The sequence below is a fragment of the Rhineura floridana genome, chromosome 5, assembly GCF_030035675.1.
Source record: "Rhineura floridana isolate rRhiFlo1 chromosome 5, rRhiFlo1.hap2, whole genome shotgun sequence".
Taxonomy (NCBI): Eukaryota; Metazoa; Chordata; class Lepidosauria; order Squamata; family Rhineuridae; genus Rhineura; species Rhineura floridana.
Genome location: NC_084484.1, coordinates 52,854,880 through 52,877,505, shown reverse-complemented (window position 1 = coordinate 52,877,505; position 22,626 = coordinate 52,854,880). Strand labels below are relative to the sequence as shown.

Below are 22,626 nucleotides of genomic sequence, written 5' to 3'. Positions count from 1 at the left end.
TGTACAGGAGTGTAAATAAAATTCACACTGCATAAAAATACAATTTAAAAGCAAACAAACATTAACACAATGCAGCGTACAAAATAAAAATAAAATAAACAAAATCACTGGATTGTACTAATTAATCCTAAGAAAATGGCAAGGATCCACAGAACTGATCATCTAGTTCTATGAGCCTAAAAGGATTTTTTCTTTAAACAGCTGCTCCTCTGTGGCAGACGGTTTTCAGCTCCCCAATGGAAAAAAAGCCAGAAGTAGTTGTGGGTATACACAAGCCTTTGGGCAAGTATAAAATAGGTCCTTGGGTCAGGACATCTCTAGAACTGGAGTGCTTTTCTAAAATATTCTCTTAATAAAATGACAATAGAAATTGTTTCCTAGATCAGTATGTAAAAAGTGGCAATCCTTCTGACAGTTTCTCTAAATATTACATTAAATGTATTGTATTTTACCAGTTTTATTGTAAGCTGCCCAGAGAAGTCTAATTATGGGGAGGCATGTAAATAAATAAAATAAAATAAAATAAGAAATTCTATCAATGCCAGTATATGATAAAATGTTCAAAGCCAGGATGGCACATCACTGGGCTAATTAAGGTAACATTATTTAAGCGAAGAGATACTAACCTATCTTCCTTGTTTATCTGGTCACCAAATCCAACTGTATTTACAATGGTCAATTTCAACCGAACATTGCTTTCCTGCAGTTCATATGTCTCAGCTTTAAGTCTTACATTTGGCTGAAAGTGTGTTGACACACGGTCATCAAAACTGGTATTAAACAAACTATCAGTCAAAGTTGATTTCCCAATTCCTGTCTCTCCTAAAATTAAAGACAGGTAAAATTTAGTTATGTGAAACAAACCAGTCCCACAAATTTCATTATTAACATAAAGAGGTTTTTCATGTTTGAAAAAAAATGAAAAATGTTATTTGCTTTAACTTAATAAAGGATGTACTGATAGAAATCATGATCTCTCTTTCTATTCCTTTGAAGTAGTATCGAATCATTATGCCATGAAATTTCCCATAAAGACACACATAGTACTATACCCTCTGCTCCCTCAAATTTGTATTTTTTTCTCCCCCTCATTCCCAGTTTGCTCTTTTCAATCAATGGGAATAACATTCAGGCTGCAGTGATTCATGGCAGGTTGGTAAGCTTCACTGAGAGTAAATCCACTACTCAGGAAGACATCCAAGTGGAGGAAAGTAACCCACCCACTCTATAGCATTTTTCTTTCCCTATACCAGGTATGGGTTGTAGCTACTGGCCTTCAGATGTTGTTGGACATTGGCTATGCTTGGTAGGCCTGATGGGAGTTGTAGTTCAGCAACATCTGGAGAGCCAAAGTTTCCCCACACTTGCTCTACACCATATTATCTTGGGAAAGAAGCTGTCATGTGAATGAGATTCTGTTGGCTATTTCTTGTTCATAGAACACTGGGGGATGGGATAAAGTTTGGAACAGCATTGGTCTGAATCTAAGTCAAAGTATTCATGTCATTGTGCTGGCACGTCTGTGTTTTTCAGAATATTTCCTCTAACATGTCATTTTTCTGCAAACTTTTCAGGGCTTGGAGGAAACCTCTACACTATTTTTCAGCCCCAGTTAAGAACTTCATCGGTTTTTCTGAACTAGTACTAGCAGCTTAGCAAGATCACATTTATTTATTGCCAAACTCTTACTAGAATACGGTTTCCCAAACACTGAACCAAGGGCTAGTGGCACATGTTGCGTAGCGTGTTAATGCCGAAGCTAAATGCCCGGTGTCCAGCGTACCCTTATGACCACAGTCGAACAGAATAAAGAAGGACCACAGCGAGTCATGTAGAAAGTATCTTTACTGTTTCTTTAGGCAAAGTACTCAATGATTCAACTCTCTTACTTCTATCAACACCCCCCACACCTTGCGGTTTCTTTTTCCAAGGCTTTATACACACGGTTCGCTCTGTGCCAGCTGCAGCTTCTCCTGTGAGCTGTCCTTGAGCTGCTGCACATGTTAACCCTTTCCTGTCTTTCTGGAAAAGCTAGCATACTACACTGTCCAGTAGCCTACAGCTCCCACCTTTTCCATAAAGACATATCATTACACATTTGTTCATGTTACATAATGCATTTTCAATGGTATGGTTTTATACAGTCAAAATACACAGTTTCTTCTGTCATTTGCTGCTTACTCCTTTCTGGAGTCCCTTTATACCCCTTTGTGTTTTGGGCTTGTAGAGCACTAACATGAAACCTCTCTGGTGGTTTTCCTATGTTTGCTCTTTCAGACCTCCTTAACGTTATCAGGGGCTCTAATACTTGTTCACTGTTTGCATTCGGACTATCAGGAGGTTGTTCTTCTTCCTCCTGCTTTATCCCTGTCTCTTTCTCCCCTTCGATGGTTTCGTTGTTGCTATGTGAGTTTTCCAGTTCTACATATACTGTATTATCCCATTCTTGTTCCTGCGCTTGGACACTTCTACTGAGCACAACCCTTCTTTGCTTTGGTAGCCAGACTTTATAATAAACATTCTGGAACCCCAGCATGTATCCCCTCTCTGCTCTGGGAGCCAGTTTTCCTTTTCGTTTCCCTTTGGGAACGTGCACCCAGCACTTTGCGCCAAACCTCACAATGTGTAGTAGTCTGGGTTTCCTGCCATGTAGTCGTTCATATGAGGACATTAGTATTGTACTGTGAAACAGCCTGTTTTGTATGTAATTGGCGTATAACACACACTTCTCCCAAAATGCATTTGGAAGATCAGAATCCGTTAACATGGCTCTCATCGCATCCTGCAGGGTTCTATTTTTTCTCTCTGCTATTCCATTTTGAAACGGAGAAAATGGAGCCGTTAACGCATGTTCTATCCCTTTCTGTAACAGATACTGCTCAAACGATTTACCAGTGAATTCCCCACCTTGGTCTGAGCGAATCTGACGGATGTGCGTGTTATGGTGTACTTCGACTTTCTTTATGAACAGTTTCATTTTCCCTTCTGCTTCGTCTTTAGAGTTCCACAAATATACAGTACAAAACCTGGTATAGTCATCCACTATTACAAGGTAATATCGAGCTCCACCCTGCGACCTTTGAAACAGTCCTGCTAGGTCAACATGTATGGTTTGATATGGTTCGTTTGTGTCACTCTGTGCCTCTTTATGTATGGGAGCTACTGTGGCCTTAGTTTGGTTACATATTTCACAATCTACATACTTGTTGCACTCCTTGAGCGTTACATCCTCGCTGTTATCTGGCGTCTTTTTAATTATGCCGAAATAAGCATGGGCTAGTTTCCTATGCCACAAGTGAACGCACCTCTCATGAGGTTTCTCATTCGTAATCATTGTTATACGTTCTGGGCTCTTGCTGTTAGCCTTGTGTGGTTTTACTTCGTCTTCCACCCTCTTACTATCCCTTTTGGGTCTCAAAGTTAAATAAAACAGTGAATTCTTTAAATAACCTTGTAAACAAACTCTATCCCCCTTTCTTATCGTACATATTCCATGTTCAAACATTACCCCATAACCCATGGAATTCAATTTCGTAACAGACAATATATGATTCTCCAATTCAGGTACATATAATACATCAGTCATTATGGTATTTAATACACATAATTGTATGGTTCCCCTTCCCTGTACCTGTTTGTGCATACCATCTGCAAGAACCACATCCTCTTTCGTGGGAATCATGGTTTTGAACAGTGTTCTGTCTGTGATCATACTGTGGGTAGCCCCTGAGTCTACTACCCACTCAATATTGTCTCTGTTTCCACTCCTTTTGTCCTTGTAGGTGTCGGAGCTCACTAGCTGTACTTGTGACGGCTTTCTTCCTCGCCCCCTTCGTCTCAACTCACAGTCCCTTTGTAGATGTGCATGCGAACCACAGATATAACATGCTTTTATCCCAAAAATCCTTGTACTCATCTCGGTTCTTTCTGTTCTTCTTTCTCTCCTTTCTTTTGTCTCAGATTCTCGATTTCTATCCTCTGCTTTCTTTCGCCTCTCCCATTCTTGAATCAGCTTTCCAGATACGTATTGGACAGTCAGTGCTTCGTCTGGCATGGCTTCCAAAGAACAGACCACCGGGTCCCAGGAAGTGTTCAACGAAGACAGAATGATATACACTTGTTGCAATTGCGAGTGAACCACGTTCCTTTCTTGCAACTCAGCAAACAGTTTCTTCATTTCTAATAAATGTGCTGACATTTTTACGTCATCGGTCAGCCTCATTTGGTAGAGCTTTCTCGCTAAATGAATTTTACTACTGGCTGTTTTCCTTACGTGCACCTCGTTCAGAGCAGTCCAGATAAGCCTCGCTGTCTGTTTATCCTGTATGTGCAGTAACTGGGAATCATCCACTGCTAAGATTAGATACGACCTTGCCTTTTCTTCCAGTCGAATCCACTGCTCTGGTGGTGGAACGGATGGGGGTTCGTGTATCACCACTTGCCATAAATCCTCCTTTGTCAGAAATGCTTGCATTCTCAGACACCAACTCAAGTAATTTGTTTCTGTCAGCCGTTCGAGAGGCATCCCGGCTGAAAGCGAAACTGCCATCCTTTCAGACAAGTTCTCCAGATATGTCCTCTCCAGCAGCCCTCCTTGACTCTGGTCTAGTTAGGCACTCTTGACTCACTCTGGGCACTCTGGGCCCATAACCCTTGTTGCGTAGCGTGTTAATGCCGAAGCTAAATGCCTGGTGTCCAGCGTACCCTTATGACCACAGTCGAACAGAATAAAGAAGGACCACAGCGAGTCATGTAGAAAGTATCTTTACTGTTTCTTTAGGCAAAGTACTCAATGATTCAACTCTCTTACTTCTATCAACACCCCCCACACCTTGCGGTTTCTTTTTCCAAGGCTTTATATACATGGTTCGCTCTGTGCCAGCTGCAGCTTCTCCTGTGAGCTGTCCTTGAGCTGCTGCACATGATAACCCTTTCCTGTCTTTCTGGAAAAGCTAGCATACTACACTGTCCAGTAGCCTACAGCACATGCTATCCAGAAATAGCCAACATGATGGCCTCAAAATGTGGTAGACTGCAATTCCCCATTATCCTTGCTCATTGGCCATGCAGGCTGGAGCTGACGGGAACTGTAATCCAAAACATCTGGAGGGTACCACATTGGATACCCCAGTGCTAGATCAGAGAAACAATAACATTTTTCCAAGTCCTCTTTGCACATATTTCTCTAATGTCTTTAGCTCTGACAAGTATTGCACCAAACGTTGAAGCTTTGAGGAAAAGAAAATGGAATGGCCTTTCCATTAATAACTGTCCATCAGATTGTTAAAATACAATATGCAAAATATGAATTTTAAATAGGAAAGCACATGTGAATCAGTGTGAAATTTCTGCTAACCATAAAGAAGCAGTTACCCATAAAGAGATAACCAACAGTTTGGCATAGTGGTTAGAGTGTTGGACTACGACCTGGAAGACCAGGGTCAGAATCCCCACAAAGCCATGAAGCTCACCGGGTGACCTTGTGCCAGTCACTGCCTCTCAGCCTCAGGGGAAGGCAATGGTAAACCACCACTGAATACCGCTTACCATGAAAACCCTAATCATAGAGTCGCCATAAGGTGGGATCGATTTGAAGGCAGTCCATGTTGTGAAGCAAAAAGGGTGAAACAATTAAGATTATATCAAAAAAGGCATAATTAAGTCTAATATATTATTTAACCATCTATCTAGCATCTATCTAGGCAATATCCAATGGGAAAAAATCTGTCTGTCACTTTTCACTACTTCATACCTTTCAACAAGAATGAGATTTAAAATGAAATAACTCACACTGCTGACAGCTATTGTACTCACCAATGCAGAGAATGTTGAAGCAGAACCCCTGATGGATAGATTTATTAACCAATTGATCTGGTAAACTATCAAAACCAACATGACCAGACAAGGATAAAGGTCGGCAACTCTGCTGTGGAAAGAGAGCAATGCAAATTCGAATAAAAGGTTGCAACACTATTTCTATGTTACTATCAGTGATTCATTGCCAAGTCTATGACAGATAACACACAACATTTTAAGAGCTTGCATAGTGCCATGTGGTTTGATTTTTTCCTAATTTAAAAACGAATTTACTATAGGCAGATAGTCTGCAAACTGACTTTAGAAAACCTACATAATTGCTAATAAATATAAGGCCACACAGGTGTCATGAGTTACTGCTCCTTTGTGATGTCTTGGGTTCCTTATTGAAAACTAGCATTTCCCAACTTATTGAATCCTAGCACGGATCACCTGAAAACAGTATATACAATCATGGCCCAGTAATGTCAGAAAGTTATAGACGGGTACCAGAATGAAGCTCTGCACCTTCTGCCCTTCACTTCCAGTTCTTCCCTGCATCCTTTTCATAGTTTCATCCTTCAGCTTCCCCTTTTGCCTGAATCTCTCTTATTTTTCTGTCCGTTTAGCTTTCCTGCCTCTCCCACATTATCTTTCCATCCTCTTCTTCCAAGATACACAGGAAGTGGATTGGACTGTGAAAGACCAACCCAAATTGTGCTTGCATTTTTACAAATTTGTAGGGCAGTACAATATCCCGGAGAGGAGGTCAGGTCTCCTGCTCCCCTGGTGCATTCACTATAGCTGTCCAATTTTGCTGCTTTTAAAATTTGATAGAAATATCTGTGGGCTATAGGTACGTTATTAGTGAATTATTCCTTTTTATATTAGCAAGCCTTAAATACATTTATCATATGTTATCTGTAATGGTAAATTCCAGAAGGGCAACTATGTTAGATTGTTGCAGCACTCCCAAAAAAGAGCCTTGTGACTCTTTGTAAAGACTTACAAATGTATTATGTCCCAAGCTTTTGTAGACTGTAGTCCATGCAGTCTTTAAAGTGCTAGAAGACTCTGTTCTATAATATTAGTATAAACTGAATTTTTAAAATTCTTTACTCACTCTCCTTGCATCTTGATTATCGACTGGTGGATTAGAGGGTGTTCTCATTCCGATATCAGATTGATAGCGCTGTAAAAAAGTAGAGCAAAGAATTGTATTTATATACTGAAGAGAAAGAGATCAAATTAAAGCAATAGGATGAGGGGGGGAAATTAGGGCTAAAACTTGAAATAAAAAGTTGAATAATCATATGTATTTTATTTGATTGACTAAATTTGCATACAGGTAAAAACAATATTTCTGAAGCAAAACACATATTTTCAGATTATGCTCATGTGTCATCTTAGAAGATATAGTCCTCCCTACTATGTGTGAGTGAGAGAGAAACACGAATGCCTATTTTAAAATAGTATTTGCTATCTGCCATTTGAAGATGACATGTTTCAAACTAATCAAAGTTAACATTAACCATAGTTTATAGGTTTGGATGACAGTATGACGTCTAGTTAAGCAAAATGGAACGGAAAGCTCCCAAACTCTCCTTGACGCTACATTAGAGAAGGAGGAAGGGGGAGCACACAAGGCCCACTCTGTCTTGTTCTCATCAGACAAAGCTATGTCAAATGTGATGACCAAACACAGTAATTCAGAATAGTCCATCAGAAAAATGGCAGTAAAGATGCAATCCTGTGCAATCTACCTGGAAGTAAGCCCCACTGACCACACTGAGACATATTCCAAATTCTTTTGGATAAGGTTTCCAGCATGAATAAGGCAAGACTAAAAACTGACAGCTGAAGAGGCAGCCTTGAAACTGCACAAGAAATCAAACTGTATTCTCTTTTCTACCCATTGTCCAAAACTGAACCTGACAGGCTTATGAGGAACTTTATGTTTTGAAATTCACCCAACCTATGGAATAACAGCTGCAACATAAAATTATCAACAAACTGCTGTCTTTGTAATATGATACCAACTTCATTCTAGAAAAGTACAGAGCTTGGAAAAGTTACTTTTTTTGAACTACAACTCCCATCAGCCCAATCCAGTGGCCATGATGGCTGGGGCTGATGGGAGTTGTAGTTCAAAAAAGTAACTTTTCCAAGCTCTGGAAAAGTATCTATAAAAAGAATTAACACCATTGATAATATTTAAGAAGTCAAAGACCAAGGTTCAAATAAAGAAGAGATAAAGACCACCTTAAGAGTCATCCTCTGGAAGATAGCGCTACAGCTGTTTTAGTGATACACTACATGCTTTTATCTAAACCTTCCAGTACTTGAAACCCTCTAGAAAAACAATTTCCCTTCTTTTCAATAAGCCTTCAAATAGTTCAATTCTCTATATATGTTTATACAGAAGTACATCCCACTAAATAAATGCACAGTGCATTTCTATACATGTCTAAGCAGAAGACGCACTGTGTTCAATGGTTCTTAATCTGTAACAGTGGTATATGATTGCAGCCTCAATGTAGCATGCTCCAAGGTAAGTATTCACAGGATTGCAGCCTGCAGGTTTTTTCCTACATGGAAAGTGGCTGGTTTTTTCCCCCTTTTCCCTTGTATCAAAAAACTAAAAAGTGTCTGTGTAGATGACAAGGAAGAACAATGTCAAAAAGTCCACCTTGTTCTCTAGAAGGTATTTCATAAACTGGCCAAACCCGAGTTCCAGACATCAAGACACTTTGCATGTTGAATAACATAAACATAGTAAGGACAAACATTTGGGTTGCCTACAGAAAAAAAATACAACTCACTAGTTGGGAATTTTTTTAGTCACACCAAATTTTAAAATAGTTTAAAAAAAACTTAGCTCTGCAGAACTAAGTTTAACAAGGAAAATTCTGCTAAAATGAACTTGGAACTGGAATAAAGGCATCTGTAAACAACAGGATATGTTTACATTACCAATTGCCTTGATGCAACCATTCTTCACTTCACAACAATGCTGAGACACTCATATCAAAAGTACCAAGCAGTTTATTTCCCTGTGTTCTTGAACTTCGGCCAAAGAGGATACTTGTAGATGCAAGTTTTAATCAAGAAACTAAGTGACTCAATGTCTGCTACAGATATTTAAATCACTGAAGGGTTTTGCAAGCCTGAACATCTAAATATCCATGCTTTGGTATTATGAATACCAAAGTATTTGGTATTATTTCTTGTTTGGGTATTATGAATACTGTTATTATTATTATTATTGGGTATTATGCTGTTATTAAAGGTCACTTGAGCTTCACCCGCAGAAGATGTACTTGCACAGCAAAATGGAAAAGACAAACAAAAAACTAGCAACAATTTGCCAAGTACAACAGTGACTAAGACTTATCCTTCTATTACCTACTTCTTAATGGGTTCAAAAATGAATCCACACCAGTGTGTCTACCCCAACACACAAATGCTATGCTGTTGCCACAACAAAAAGCTACTCAGGAGACTTCCGGGAAGGGTTGCTTTGCCTGTGCTGCCTCTGAGTCGAGCTCTCGTCTCAGAAGAAGCTTTTTCAGCTCTAAAATCAGTCACAACGTTCTTTTTGACTGATAAAGATTTTCTCCCGGGCAGGGAGAAACGTAGAGATCAACCCCAAAGCCTGTTTTTGTGGGGAGGACTGGATTTCATTTATTTATGAGAGAAAGTTCAAACTGCAATGCCGGACGGACTTTCATCAAGCTCTAGCTGATTATAGCGACACATTTATCTTTTCTTTAAAGAAGACGGACTCTAACAGGCAGATAAGCATCCTTCTTTCTATCTTCTTTTTTTACTTGGCTTAAATTGGTGCAGCAAAAAAGAGATTTGTCAATGAATCAGCTATGAAGAACTCTTAGGTGAGTTTTGGCTTTTCTCTTTCACTAACGAAATTAAGGAGGAAAGAAATCAAAAAAGCTTATCTTTGTTTTTATCGCAAACAGCTGTCCTGGAGGTGCATTCTAAAGATATCAACGGAAGAGGGATTTCTATTTCGAGGGGGGGGGGAATTCTTTTTGGTCTATTTCATTTTGACGAATCTACTTGTTCACGACGCCACTAATTGTTTTGATGTTGGGAACTAAGTTTGTTTTGTATTCCTGAACACATAGAGATAAGGCAGGCTGTATTGTCTACACTGATACAAGCAAGCCTGAAATATTAACCCAATTGTGGCTGAAATAATTTTTGTCTCTGTGGTTTTAAGAATGACAACCAGGAAAGTGAATGAGATCATGGAAGAAATTATGTTTCGGAAAATAATGGGTGAGATTGAGATAACGAAACAAACCCTGAGACAGGGTAGACAGGAGATGAAAATTGAACTTAACAAAATGACGCAGGAGCTTAAAGAAATAGTGGATTCTGTGAGAGAGGAGTTTGATGGGATAGGGAAGCTACAAGCCCTGGAGATTGGAACAAATGTGAAATTGGAAAAAGATTTGGATTTTATGGATGTTAGAAATAAAGTTGACTGTTTGGAATTCAACGTTGTCTCTGAAGAAATTAATGAAGATTTTGGTGGTAAAGTTATCAATGTCTTGGATAATTTTCTGGACTGGAATGATGTGATGGAGTTTGACACAGAAAAAATCTATGGAGTTGGCTACAGATATGTGACAGTGGAGAAACTCTTAAGAGATGAGCCAGTGCATTTTGCAAAAAAGAAGAACAGAGATATGACTTTGCAGCAATACTTCAGTAACATATTCAGAATTCTTGACTGGAATGATGTGATGGGGCCTGACATGGAAAAAATTTATGGAATTAACTACAAATATGTGACAGAGCAGAGATGCACCCAGAACAGAGATGTGACTTTACAACAATATTTCAACAACATATTCAGAATTGGTGGCAAAGACGTATTTGTGATGGGGGAAATTCCCATCAGACTTGTTATATGACTATGGCTATGACAGCAAGATCATCATGGGATACTGATAATGGATGAATGGATACTGAAACCACTGGATTTAACAGGACTATTGAAGATGGAAGATGGAATTAATATTGATAATGGAAGAATGGTTATGGAAATTATTGGACTTAACAGATTTGACAAGATGGATTAATTGATATGTTTACTTGGACTATGGCTATGACAACAAGATTATTATGGGATATTGATAACAGAAGAATGGCTACTGAAATTACTGGACTTAACAGGATTATTGAAGATGGAAGATGGAGTTAATATAGATAATGGAAGAATGGCTATTGAAATTATTGGGCCTAACAGATTTGAATTAGATGGATTAAGCGACATGTTTATTTGGAGAAAAATTGAAAGATATATCTTTCAAGAAATTGAAACCTCTCTTTGACTTTTTGTGGAAAGAATAAAATAACGTTTATGAGATTTGATGATTAATTAAGATAATTACTGGAGGAAAGTGATTTTATAATATAATTTTAGAGATAGGATTGTTATATATTCTAGACCTATAACTGATCTGCGACAAATCAGAAGTCGACATTTTATTTTATTAATTGTTTTTGTTTTGTTTTGTTTTGTTTGTCTTTGAAAATTTGAATAAAAATTAATGAGAAAAAAACCAAAAAGCTACTCAGAACTACATTTCTACAGCAGAATCTGAGACTAAACTTAGAAGGATAAGCAGCTAATAGTTCTGGCATTGTTTTGTTGCTCAAAGTTGTCCTTTTCAAATCAGCACCAGTTAGTCATCTCAGGGGTAGAATGGCTACACAGTGCCAGTAAAGCTGAATCAAATCCAACTCTATGCAAAGAAGAACTCAATAAATGTATTCTAAATGCTGCCAGAACTCCAGATATAAAAATGACTTCTTTGTATTTATCCTCCTGTAACTGACTAAATGAAGCTTGATTTTTCACACCAAAAGAGTACTCATTTCAGACATCATGCATATGTTTTCAAAGTATATTTTCATAGAATCCTTCATAAAATATTTATTTTATACATTGCAGACCTGAGACTGTGATCCAGACCCCACTATATATTCAAATATGCTGTAACATTTCACTTTGATTTATACATAGCAGTACTCCCACTGACTTCATAGCAAAAGCAGTGGATTTAAGGGACGAATTAAAAAACGGTATGGCTCATTTCATGTTGTATATTTCAGTTTCAATTTAAAAAATGGCAGCATTCTGACCCAAGGTTTGTTGTTGTCAGCATGAAGAGGCACAAGCCTTTGAGTTTGTATTCCCCTTCCCCAGTGCTTTGTGCGCAAAGAGAGAAGAAGCTTCCAATTGTGGTTTGTAACAAACTACAGTTTGCCATTTCACACAAAACCAAGTAACTATTGTTTGCAGAAATCCCAGTTTGTCATATTACCATAGTTTGGGCAAAATTCCAAGCTATGGTTTGTTACTTATTACTGAAAGCATTTCATCTCCTCCCCTTGTGTGCAAAGGGAGCTCACAAGCTGAAGGCTCATGCTTGCTTGTGGTAAAGCATGGTTTGTTATTACAGCTGAATCAAGCCACAATTGTTCAGTGCAGACTAGCAGATGCTCCTTTAAATCAATTTCTACCTCTTTCACAATCTCAGTTTGGCTTATATAGCTGTGCTACTAAATTACTAGACTGTAAAAAAAAATACTCACCTGCTTTTTACTCATAAAACATCTTAGGATAACAATAAGTAAAAAGCAGGTGAGTAAAAAAAAATTTGCAGGTTACAAGAGTGGAGTTGCCACCATACCTTCCCTCACTGTTCTACTTTCTCTCCCCCGCCCACCCCCAACTGGCAGCTCAGCTCTTCTCCCCTACTCCCCCCACCCACCAGCATGGGAAAGGGCTCCTTTTTCTTCCTTTTGTATCTCCCCCCCCCCACATGAAACTATCATGTGAGCCAGCTCCAGCCACACCTGACATCTTCATTTGCCAAAGTGCTTTTGGGCCTCACACAGCAGGCACATCTGGAGCTTGCTTGGGTGGCACTTGTACAGAAGTCAGCGATGGCTTCAGTTTCTCAGTGAGAAGTCACTTCCTCCACAGCTAGTGTGGAAGATGATTGGGCTAGTAAAGCAGGAATACACCATTCTGCTTCCACCAGCCCAGGAAGAAGGGGAGTCACTTTCTTCACAGCCAGTACGGAAGCTGATCAGGCTATTACCAGCCCATTCACTCATCTGGATTGCAGTGTAACTCTCTCCTGTTAATAGGTGCTCCAGTAGCTAGATGGAATAAAAAAGAATACAAGATTCCCTGTACAGACTCACTGGGTGATTCTCATTAGATACACGATGGCATCTCTTGAAGCCAAGAATCTGTGGTGCTAGTTCCTGGGGTCCAGTAGGAACAGAGCTCCACAATAACAGATGCATGAGTCAGTGGAATCCTGAATGCGAGTTCCATCAGCTCAGTGGCCTTTACTCTCTAGTAAGTGTGCCTAAGAATCCAACTTTATAAAACTCAGATTTCCACCCTTTGTCATAGAAAAGTTAAATATATTTCAAAGATTATCTTAATTAAGAGATGCTTAGCCGTGAACATATTTTTGCATTAAATTGATATTTTCTTTTAAACCGATACTTTACACGGACCTCAGGGTTTTTTTTTAAAAAAAGATAAGCGATATAATTGATTAAAAAAACTTTATTTGAAAAGAAGATTGTTTTCATACACCTTGTTGCTATGCAAGCATGGTTAGGATTGGAAACTGATCTGTGCATGCTTACTAAAAAAAATCCTGTGCAGTAGAACCTCCTCTGAATAAAGCATACACAGAATTGCAGTCTTAAAGGTACAGACCTAAGCATAATGCAATGCTGACATGTCCCTGAAGTTGAAATGTAGATGGCACTAATCAGCTATGTACTAATGGTTTTTCAAATGAATAATTACATGCAGTAAACAGCCAAATCAGACAAAGTCCATGACTGAGCATAGTGACCATCAGACTACTATGAAACAAGTCTTGTAAAATGCACACAATGTGATCACCAGTCTCTGTACTATGAATTTTATTACACAGAAATCCTTCCAAGCATCATTGCTATATCTGAAGAAAGCAGAGATTTTTAGGATCAACCACTGACTTAAAATTATAATAGGGAAATGGATCTAAAGACCCTGTTCAGATACAAGGATAAACCAGACAGCCAATGTTTCATGGACCACAAATCCCATCAGCTCCAGCCAGCATGACCAATGGTTAAATGATATGAGAATTACAGTCCAACAACATCTGGAGGGCATCATGTTGGCTACCACTGAAATAGACAATGTTAAAAGAACAAACCCTAGGTGAACCTAAGGTTCCCACCCAGTCACCCTTCCTGAGCATGGCTGGAAGGAGGGCTTTAGAAACTTCGGCTTCCACTTCATTCTAATAACCGCTATGTATCATGTCTGAAGCCAAACAAACTGTTGTTAGTCTTATTGATGATTACTTGAAACATGCCAACTTCAAACCATGGGTGCTTCCAACTTCCTCCTTGTGGCAGTGCTAGGGGGAGAAAGGACAGAAGCGAACACACACACACATATCAGAGCTCACAGTTGTAAGAATAAAGGATCTTACCATATATTGAGCAAGAAATGCCAGACGTCTAAGCTAGATTTAGAAAGGGAAGAGGCACCAGAGACCATATCGCAAACATACGTTGGATAATGGAACAGAGCAAGAAATTTCAGAAAAAAATAACCCTGTGCTTTATAGATTACAGCAAAACCTTTGACTGTGTAGATCGTGAAAAACTATGGAATTCTTTAAAAGAAATGGAGATGCCACAGCATCTGATTGTCCTGATGCACAACCTATACTCTGGAAAAGAGGCTACTGTAAAGGCAGAATATGCAGAAACCTATTGGTTCCCAATTGGAAAGGGTGTGAGACAGGGGTGTATTTTATCACCCTATTTGTTTAATCTGTACGCAGAACATACCATACGGAAAGCGGGATTGGACCAAGATGAAGGAGGTGTGAAAATTGGAGGGAGAAATATCGATAACTTAAGATATGCAGACAATACCACGCTACTAGCAGAAACCAGTAATGATTTGAAATGAATGCTGGTGAAAGTTAAAGAGGAAAGCACAAAAGCAGGACTACAGCTGAACACCAAAAAGACTAAGGTAATGACAACAGAAGATTTATGTAACTTTACATGAGGACATTGAACTTGTCAAGGATTATCAATACCTCAGCACAGTCATTAACCAAAATGGAGACAATAGTCAAGAAATCAGAAGAAGGCTAGGACTGGGAGGGCAGCTATGAGAGAACTAGAAAAGGTCCTCAAATGCAAAGATGTATCACTGAACACCAAAGTCAGGATCATTCAGACCATTGTATTCCCGATCTCTATGGATGGATGTGAAAGTTGGACAGTGAAAAAAGCAAATAACAGAAAAATCAACTCATTTGAAATGAGGTGTTGGAGGAGAGCTGTGCGCATACCATGACTGCGAAAAAGACAAATAATTGGGTGTTAGAACAAATTAAAACAGAACTGGCACTAGAAGCTAAAATGATGAAACTGAGGTTATCATACTTTGGACACATAATGAGAAGACATGATTCACTAGAAAAGACAATGATGCTGGGAAAAACAGAAGTGGGTAGAAAAAGAGGAAGGCCAAACAAGAGATGGATTGATTTCATAAAGGAAGCCACAGACCTGAACTTACAAGATCTGAACAAGGTGGTTCATGACAGATGCTCTTGGAGGTCACTGACTCATAGGGTCGCCGTAAGTTGTAATCGACTTGAAGGCACATAACAACAAAAAATAACTGTGTCTGAACCAAGCTAATGACTTGCAATCCTATGCACCTCTACTCTGAAGTAAACCTCATTGAGTTTACTGAGACTTTATTGTCAGGTAAGCATTGTGGCAAGTACAATGCCAAAATCCAGTTGTGTAATCTGGAAGAGAGTCTGAGGTTAATAGCAACACTTACATTTAAACAATTTTAAATATATAAACAAAATAGCTTTCCTTCAATATATGACACTTGTACAATATCATATTCTTTTTTATACAATAAGCTGACACTTCCGTCCTTTCTGTTGGTTAAGTAAGTCTCGCACAGCATTGGGGTGTTGCCCAGGTGACATGGCAAGCTGATGCTCCCATGCTGATCCTCTGAGTTGCAAGCTGCCAGACGCCCTGCTCCTTCACAGTCATCCTCCACAGTCCCTTCCATACCCTGTATTTTTCACCTCCAGACATGTATGCATATTTTTTCAAAGTAAACTCTACAATGTTCAATGGAACTTACTACCAATTAAGTATGCATAGACGTGTGCTATATAGTTCTCCTAACCTTCACTCAATACACTGGTTTCAGTGAATTTATCCTGACAAACTCTCCTATTTCGTAGAAGTCATAGAAATGGAGAGCTCAGGCAATCTCTCTGAGAGCAATAAGCATAAATCCTAAACAAGGGGGCTTCATGAAGAGCTAACAGGTGAGAAACCTGCAAATCTGTGGAAGCAGCACAGGAGAAATATGCAGGTAAGGCTGGGGAAACTTTCTCAGATCAAGGACCACATTCCTATCTGGGCAGCCTTCCAAGGGACACATGCCATTGGTGGGAGGCATGAGTGGCAAAAGTGGGCAGAGCTACAAATGTAAATTTTAAGTTTGTACACAAGGTAGTGTACACACACTACACACATACACACACACTTCTATTCTTCACCCAGGCAAACAAAAGGTATTATCAGGGAGTTCAAGGACACATTCCAGCCACGGAAAAACACTCAAGGAAAGTGTAAAACAGGGCTAGTGAGAGGCATAGGCTTAGAGAGAGGGGATGTGGCTGGGGAAAGTCCCCAAAGCCAAACAGAAATGCTTGGAGGGCCACATTTGGCCCTTGGGTTAAGGCATTTCACAGAAACCAAAAAGCTCACCTGTAGTCCAGAAAAAAGGACACCACAATAAATCTGGTAGCCTTTTAATGTGCCACATAACTCGTTTTAGAAAAACTTGTTGGGAAAGCAAAGATTGTGCTGCATATGTACATACGCCTATTATATGACTACACCTACACCATGATATGACTGTGCCTTAATGCTATTCTATGCATGCTGACTTGAGTGTAAGGTCTACTGAAGTCAGTAGGCCTTCTCAGTAAACATGAATAAGATCTTGTGAACAGTTTACTATGATGTCATTCCTATTTTCGTTTGCATGAGGTCATTACAGACCTTGGGGTTTCGATTTTGAGGAAAGAAGCCAGTTTTCCTTTAGAAAGCAGGAAACTCTGGAAAATCTTATGCCTTCGCTAGCAAGGACGGGAAGAGGATCGCAGGAGTGCTATGACTGGGCAGCTAAAGAAAGAGGAGCCTGTAGAATCCCGCCACAAAGAAGGCAGATGATGGAAGAACTTCAGGGAGTTTGCACGAAAAAGAAGGGGGGAATCAGAAAGATCTCTTGTCAGTATACAACCCGGTCTCATGCCAAGTTAGACTAGCTTCAACCCACTGCAACGCCCTAATTCCGTTTAGAAGTGCACATTTTCAAGCCCGATACCCCCGGCTCTCTACTCGGGAGGAAAAGCCCACCCCAGTTTCACTCCCACAAGAAGCATGCATAGAGTGGTAGCCCAAGATGGACCCTTGACGGTGGTCTTTGTCATCCTACCACCCCCTCCCTTCACCCACCCCCTGGTCGGTCGGTCGCGCGGATCTTACCAGCTGCCGGGCCACATCCGAGGAAGCCATGACATGAGGGGAGGGGCCACCGCGCGCCAAAGAGAATGGAGGCGGGAGGACCGGCGGCAGCGAGCGCAGAAGTTCCAACTCCAATCCCAGCAGCTGGAATGCAACCAGCGGTGAGGAGGGGCAGGACCGAAAGCTCTGCCAATCATATTTCAACAGGAGATGTTAGACGACTGGGAGAGGGGGAGGGGCTACGCTGCTGTCAACTGGCGAGGTAAAAAGCGCTGGGCGCGGCTGGCTTTCCTCCCCGCCCAGAAGGGGTGGAGCCAGAAATGGTCGGACGGGGAGATTAATTAATAGCCCGCCTCGAGGGTGACCCCGCTCCGCCTTCTCCGCTACCAAATTTAAATTGGGCTGACAGGCGCCTCCTTTCCTCTCCTCTGGTAGCGTCACGTGAGAAAGGAGGAGACCAGCGCCTTTGGGGGGTACAATGACGGAGACACGACGCGGCTGTGATTTGAGTCTGACGATGCCGCCAGGAGAGCCGTAAGGCGGCGACAGAGAAGGAGGAGGAGGATGTTAGTGGCGATGCTATGGAAGAACAGGAGATGAAGGAGCCGGGAGAGGAGGAGGATCCCGACCTGACGGCTGCTTCTGGCAGTGGACGGCAGCACCCAGAAGGAGGAGGAGGAGGAGGAGGAGGAATCTTTTCCGTTGGGCTCAGATGGCTGCGTCGGTGGAGCTGAACCAGGACGCGGTCCTGCAGTTCTTGGCGGAGCGGGACGGCCGGGCGCGCAACGCCGACCTGTTGGACCACTTTCGAGGCTTCCTCAACTCCCCAGAGCCCCAGCGCCGCGCCCAGGCCCGAGAGTGCTTCAAGGAGCTGGTCAACGCCGTGGCCACAGTGCGGCAAGAGCCCGGCTCTGGCGCCAAATATGTGCAATTGCGCAAGAAATATCGGAACGCGTTGGGCAGTAGCTGCGACACTCGACCCAAGGCAGAAGGAGCAAAGCAGGCAGCGGCCTCTGCTGCTGCAACCGACCCTCCAGCTGCCACCGAGCTGGCGGTGGAGACCACTCCGTGCCTCCAGCCTGATCCTGAAGGTCGAGACAACGGCAGCAGCAACAGGCGGGATGGGGATTCTCCTCCTGAGGTGGGAAACCCCTTGGAGAAAGAGGCAAAGGAGAGTGTCTCGGCAGACACTCCTGCCCGCTTAGGAGACACTCAGTCCGATGAAAGTATAGCCTTGCCCCCCTCACACCGGCAGCCTGAGAAGCCCCCGCCCAGTGGTAGTGAGATATCTCAGCCAAGCCCGGAGACCCCTGGAGAAGAAGGGGCGGATGGAGGAGGGCTGGCTGAGAAAAGCAGCTCCCGGGGTACGGCGGGGCTGCCTATGCATGAGGGAGTAGAAGGGGTCGAGGCTGAAGAGGAGCCCGGCGGGGGCAGCGGCGAGCTCCAGCCCGAGGACTCGCCGCCCTGTGCTAGCCCCGCCACTGCCTTAGGCGTCGTCCAGGCGGCCTCCAACAGTCCTAGGTGCGGGCGCAAGAACTTCCGGGAGCGGATGGTGGGCAGCTCCCCTCAGCTGAAGCGCAGCGGCTTGTTCCCGCGCGGTGGTAGCGGCAGCAGCCGCGGCGGAGGGGACTCGGATAGTGCTTCGCTGGCCTCTTCTTCGGCCGAGGACGAGAGCGGCAGCGGGACCGGCTCGGTGGCCCTGGACCCGCTGGAACACGCGTGGATGCTGTGCGCCTCGGACGGGCGCTGGGAGACCCTGGAGGGGCTGCTGAGCTGCGAGCCGGCACTGATTTGCAAACGGGACTTCATCACGGGCTTCACTTGCCTGCACTGGGCCGCCAAGCACGGGCGCCACGAGCTGCTGGCCATGCTGGTTAACTTCGCCCACCGGCACCGCCTGCCCGTCGACGTCAACGCACGCACCAGCGGCGGCTACACGGCGCTGCACCTGGCCGCCATGCATGGGCACCTGGAGGTGGTCAAGCTGCTGGTGGGCGCCTACGACGCCGACGTGGATATTCGCGACTACAGCGGCCGCAAAGCCTCGCACTACCTGGGCCGTGGCACTGCCGAAGAGGTGCGCAGCCTCGTCGGGGCCCTGCAGGACGACGCCGACAGCGGGGCGCCCAACGGCAGCGGCCGCTGGAGATTTTCCAAGGTGCTCACCTCCAACCTCATAACCTATAAGCTCTCGCACCTCCACCACGGGGACGAAGGGGAGTCGGGAGAGGGGTCGGGAATGCCTGGCAAGGGCAAAGAACTCAGCAGGAAAACCTCCGGTAGCGGGAGGATAAAACCGCGGTTCAACAAAATCCGCTTCCGTACCCAGATCATCCATACAACTCCTTCTTTTTGTGGGGATGCAGAGGAAGAAGGTCAAGAAGAAAGGTCTTTCAAAGCTTCGTTCAAACTCAGACCTAAATCCAATGTGTTTGGGTAGAATAAGAATTATTTCTTACACCTGAATACAGCAAGGTGGATTACTGCTCTAATGATTAGAGTTTCATATCACTACCTTTGCCTCGATGGGGCTGTTTAAGGATATATCTACCTGGGGCAATGCCTTTAATTGCTTGACAAGCACAGGGCTAAATAGGATAAATATTCTGAATAGGACGCTTGAGAGAGTAAACATTTTCCAAGGCTATAAATACAGCTGTGGTTGCAGTTGAAGTTCTAATAACTCACCAAACTAATTGGCTCTGCTGTTTTGCTTTAAAATTTGAGTTTTTCTTTGTTTACTTGGATCAGATTTAATGTCTGATTATCCCATATATATTGGTACAATTCTAACTGGTACAACTGCTGTTTCTGGAGGCTTTTTATAGCCCAGTTCTCACTGAACTGAGATGCAAATGTCTGGGCTGTACCATTTTAGGCTATATGTTGCTCCTCCATAAAATAAAATTCACTGCACATAGAAAACTACCATGTGTGAGAGGAAGCCAGACTTTAACACTTCTCTCTGCCAGCCTGTTTTGTCTGTGGAAGGATTTCACTTTTAATTTTTATTTTGTATGGAAGATTTTTAATCTTGTGAGCCGTGGCTGAAATGGTATTACACAGCTTTATCCCACAATGAGAATCTGGGCTATAAGGGCCAGACTAGAGATTCTTAGCAAATGTTTCATCATAGCCACATTTCACAGAGAAAAAATGCACCTGTGGGTGGCATTCATAGAGGAGGCTAAGTGAGTAGGTAGAAATGTGGTTAAGCTTGCCCCTGCCTCCCAATTCTCCCTTGAAAATGCCAATGTTCCAAGGTTTCCTCCAGCCAGAGACAATTTCAGAGCCTAAATGGAATGGTTTTTTTTTTTTAACTTTTTAGAAAGGGATATTTTGCAGGGAATAATTGGTGGTTAGGGGTAAAGGAAACACAGCCTGAAAACTCTTGTATTGCCCTCATAACTAGGTTAGCCTTTACACTAAGGGACATGTGTTTAAGAATACATTGTTTTTGAAGACATACTCTTACCTGTCTCATGACAACTACAGTATAGGTTGAGTTTAACTGAGAACCACTAAAGTGGGTGGATGTGCTATTAATTTTAGAGGATTACTGAATGTGCCTAAAGGTTTTCTAAAGGCACGCCTTTTTCTTTTAATACTTTTGAACATGTTTTGAACATGCTTTGCCTATTGAATACAATGCCTTGGAAGGCTTAACAGTGCATGAAGTGAGCTTGAATTTGTGAGATAGGCTCACAAAAAATGATTTGTGTGTCAGTGAGACTTTCCTTTCGTCAGCTCTGGAAAGGGATTTTTTTATTCTTTCCACTGGGAGACTGCTGTATGTAAGGTTTTCAAAACAAAATCTTCAGAAGCAATCTTGCATGTTAGCTCCAACATGTATCTAATAGTTGCATGCACAGAACGCAGCTCATGCTGCTGATCTTTCTCTTTGTTTCCTCCCCCTCTACAGTGCCTGCACACACACACACTTAAAAAAGCCTCTCCCTCCTGATTTCAGGTGATTTCCCTCTCCTGCTGTAGCCTGTACAACATGGTCCACGCTGTTTAGGAGGACTCCCCCATTCCCTGGAGAGATTTTTCAAGGGTTAAAGGGGGGAAGAGAAGGAAAGGGGGAGATTGGTTGTGTGAGCTGCCTTCCACTTGCACTGTCAGTGGATACAGCCCAATGACTCTGAACGTCTGTCATTTGGGCTTATCTTGAAGATTAGTGCTAGTGCATTTTAACCATTAATTTGTTTAATGCAGAGTTGATTTTATTCAGAAGGTGTGGGCAGAAGATATTCATAGAACTGTAACAAAACTTTCCATGTAATATTCTCATTAAATGGATTTCCCAGCTGTCTGAGACACACCTGCTTTGATTCAGAGATCAGGAGCAGCAATGGGATGCATGCTTACTGGTACACCAGTGGACACAATGCCAATTGTCTAAGTGTACAAATGAGGATAATTATGGGGTCCAATGTGACAGTTGCACATTCATTCCTGTTGCTGAATGTGAACTGTCACATGTGCAGGCTTATGCCCATCCAGTACAACAGTTATCACATGGAAATCTAAAAGCACAGGGATTATGCTCTCTGAAATCTGTTACAAATGTCTTGGAAACTTTCTTATGTCTTGCTTGGCAAGTGAGTTGCTTAACAATCCCCCCTCATTTTTTGAACAGTGAATAAATGTGTCAGAGAAAAACACCAACAAATCTTTATAGCTTGAAACTTGAAATATTTTCTATTTTGCTTCAAGGAAATACTAAGAATAATATTTGGGAAGAAGTTACTAACATCAGTTGTTCCAAAGTCAACAATTTTTCCAAAACATGAATGAGAGACTTACGGTGTTACTACTTTCTCTTCAAGAATGATATTGGGGCAGGACCTCAGATGCTGCTGACATGAATATAAAAGTCAAAATACTGTCAAATAAATGCAAGACTTGCTAAAGTATGTTTTTCACATGCTTTGAAACTGGTAGTTTTACAGTGATCTAAGGGAATTAGAATGCATTTCTAAAATAATGGATATAAACAGTACTGTTTCTGAAAGCAGCTTTGGATTTTATCAGATGAGGCTCCATTAACTCTAGGAGGAATTATGCAAAGCCTCTCACTGTGCCTATGCAAGTTCCTTTTAAGACGCTGTGCTACAGAGAATGTATTGCCACCACCCTTTCTTCACAACTAACTTCTTGGACATTATGGCAGAAGCA

General features: G+C 42.0%; 2 protein-coding genes across 3 annotated transcripts in view; one reads left to right on the top strand and one right to left on the bottom strand.

Annotated features, from left to right (window-relative positions):
* Positions 1-18,042, bottom strand: part of SEPTIN10 (septin 10) — a 48,223-nt gene extending 30,181 nt beyond the window's left edge. Inside the window, exons 1-4 of one of the 2 annotated variants that reach the window (XM_061626734.1) lie at positions 17,467-18,042; positions 6,920-6,988; positions 5,815-5,923; positions 627-822 (exon numbers count right to left, since the gene is read on the bottom strand). In XM_061626734.1, coding sequence (XP_061482718.1) covers positions 627-822; positions 5,815-5,923; positions 6,920-6,988; positions 17,467-17,496 — 404 coding nt within the window. In that variant the 5' untranslated portion in view covers positions 17,497-18,042. Of the gene's footprint in view, positions 1-626; positions 823-5,814; positions 5,927-6,919; positions 6,989-17,466 lie in introns of both variants that reach the window. The other variant, XM_061626733.1, reaches the window with a different exon arrangement.
* On the top strand, positions 17,699-21,756 carry SOWAHC (sosondowah ankyrin repeat domain family member C). The gene has a single exon (XM_061626732.1). The coding sequence runs from the start codon at positions 18,158-18,160 to the stop codon at positions 19,883-19,885; it is 1,728 nt and encodes a 575-aa protein (XP_061482716.1). The 5' UTR covers positions 17,699-18,157; the 3' UTR covers positions 19,886-21,756.
* Positions 21,757-22,626: the final 870 nt, after the last annotated feature.

Coding starts and splice junctions, on each gene's coding strand:
- SOWAHC (XM_061626732.1), top strand. CDS start 18,158: ATGGCTGCGTCGGTGGAGCTGAACCAGGACGCGGTCCTGCAGTTCTTG.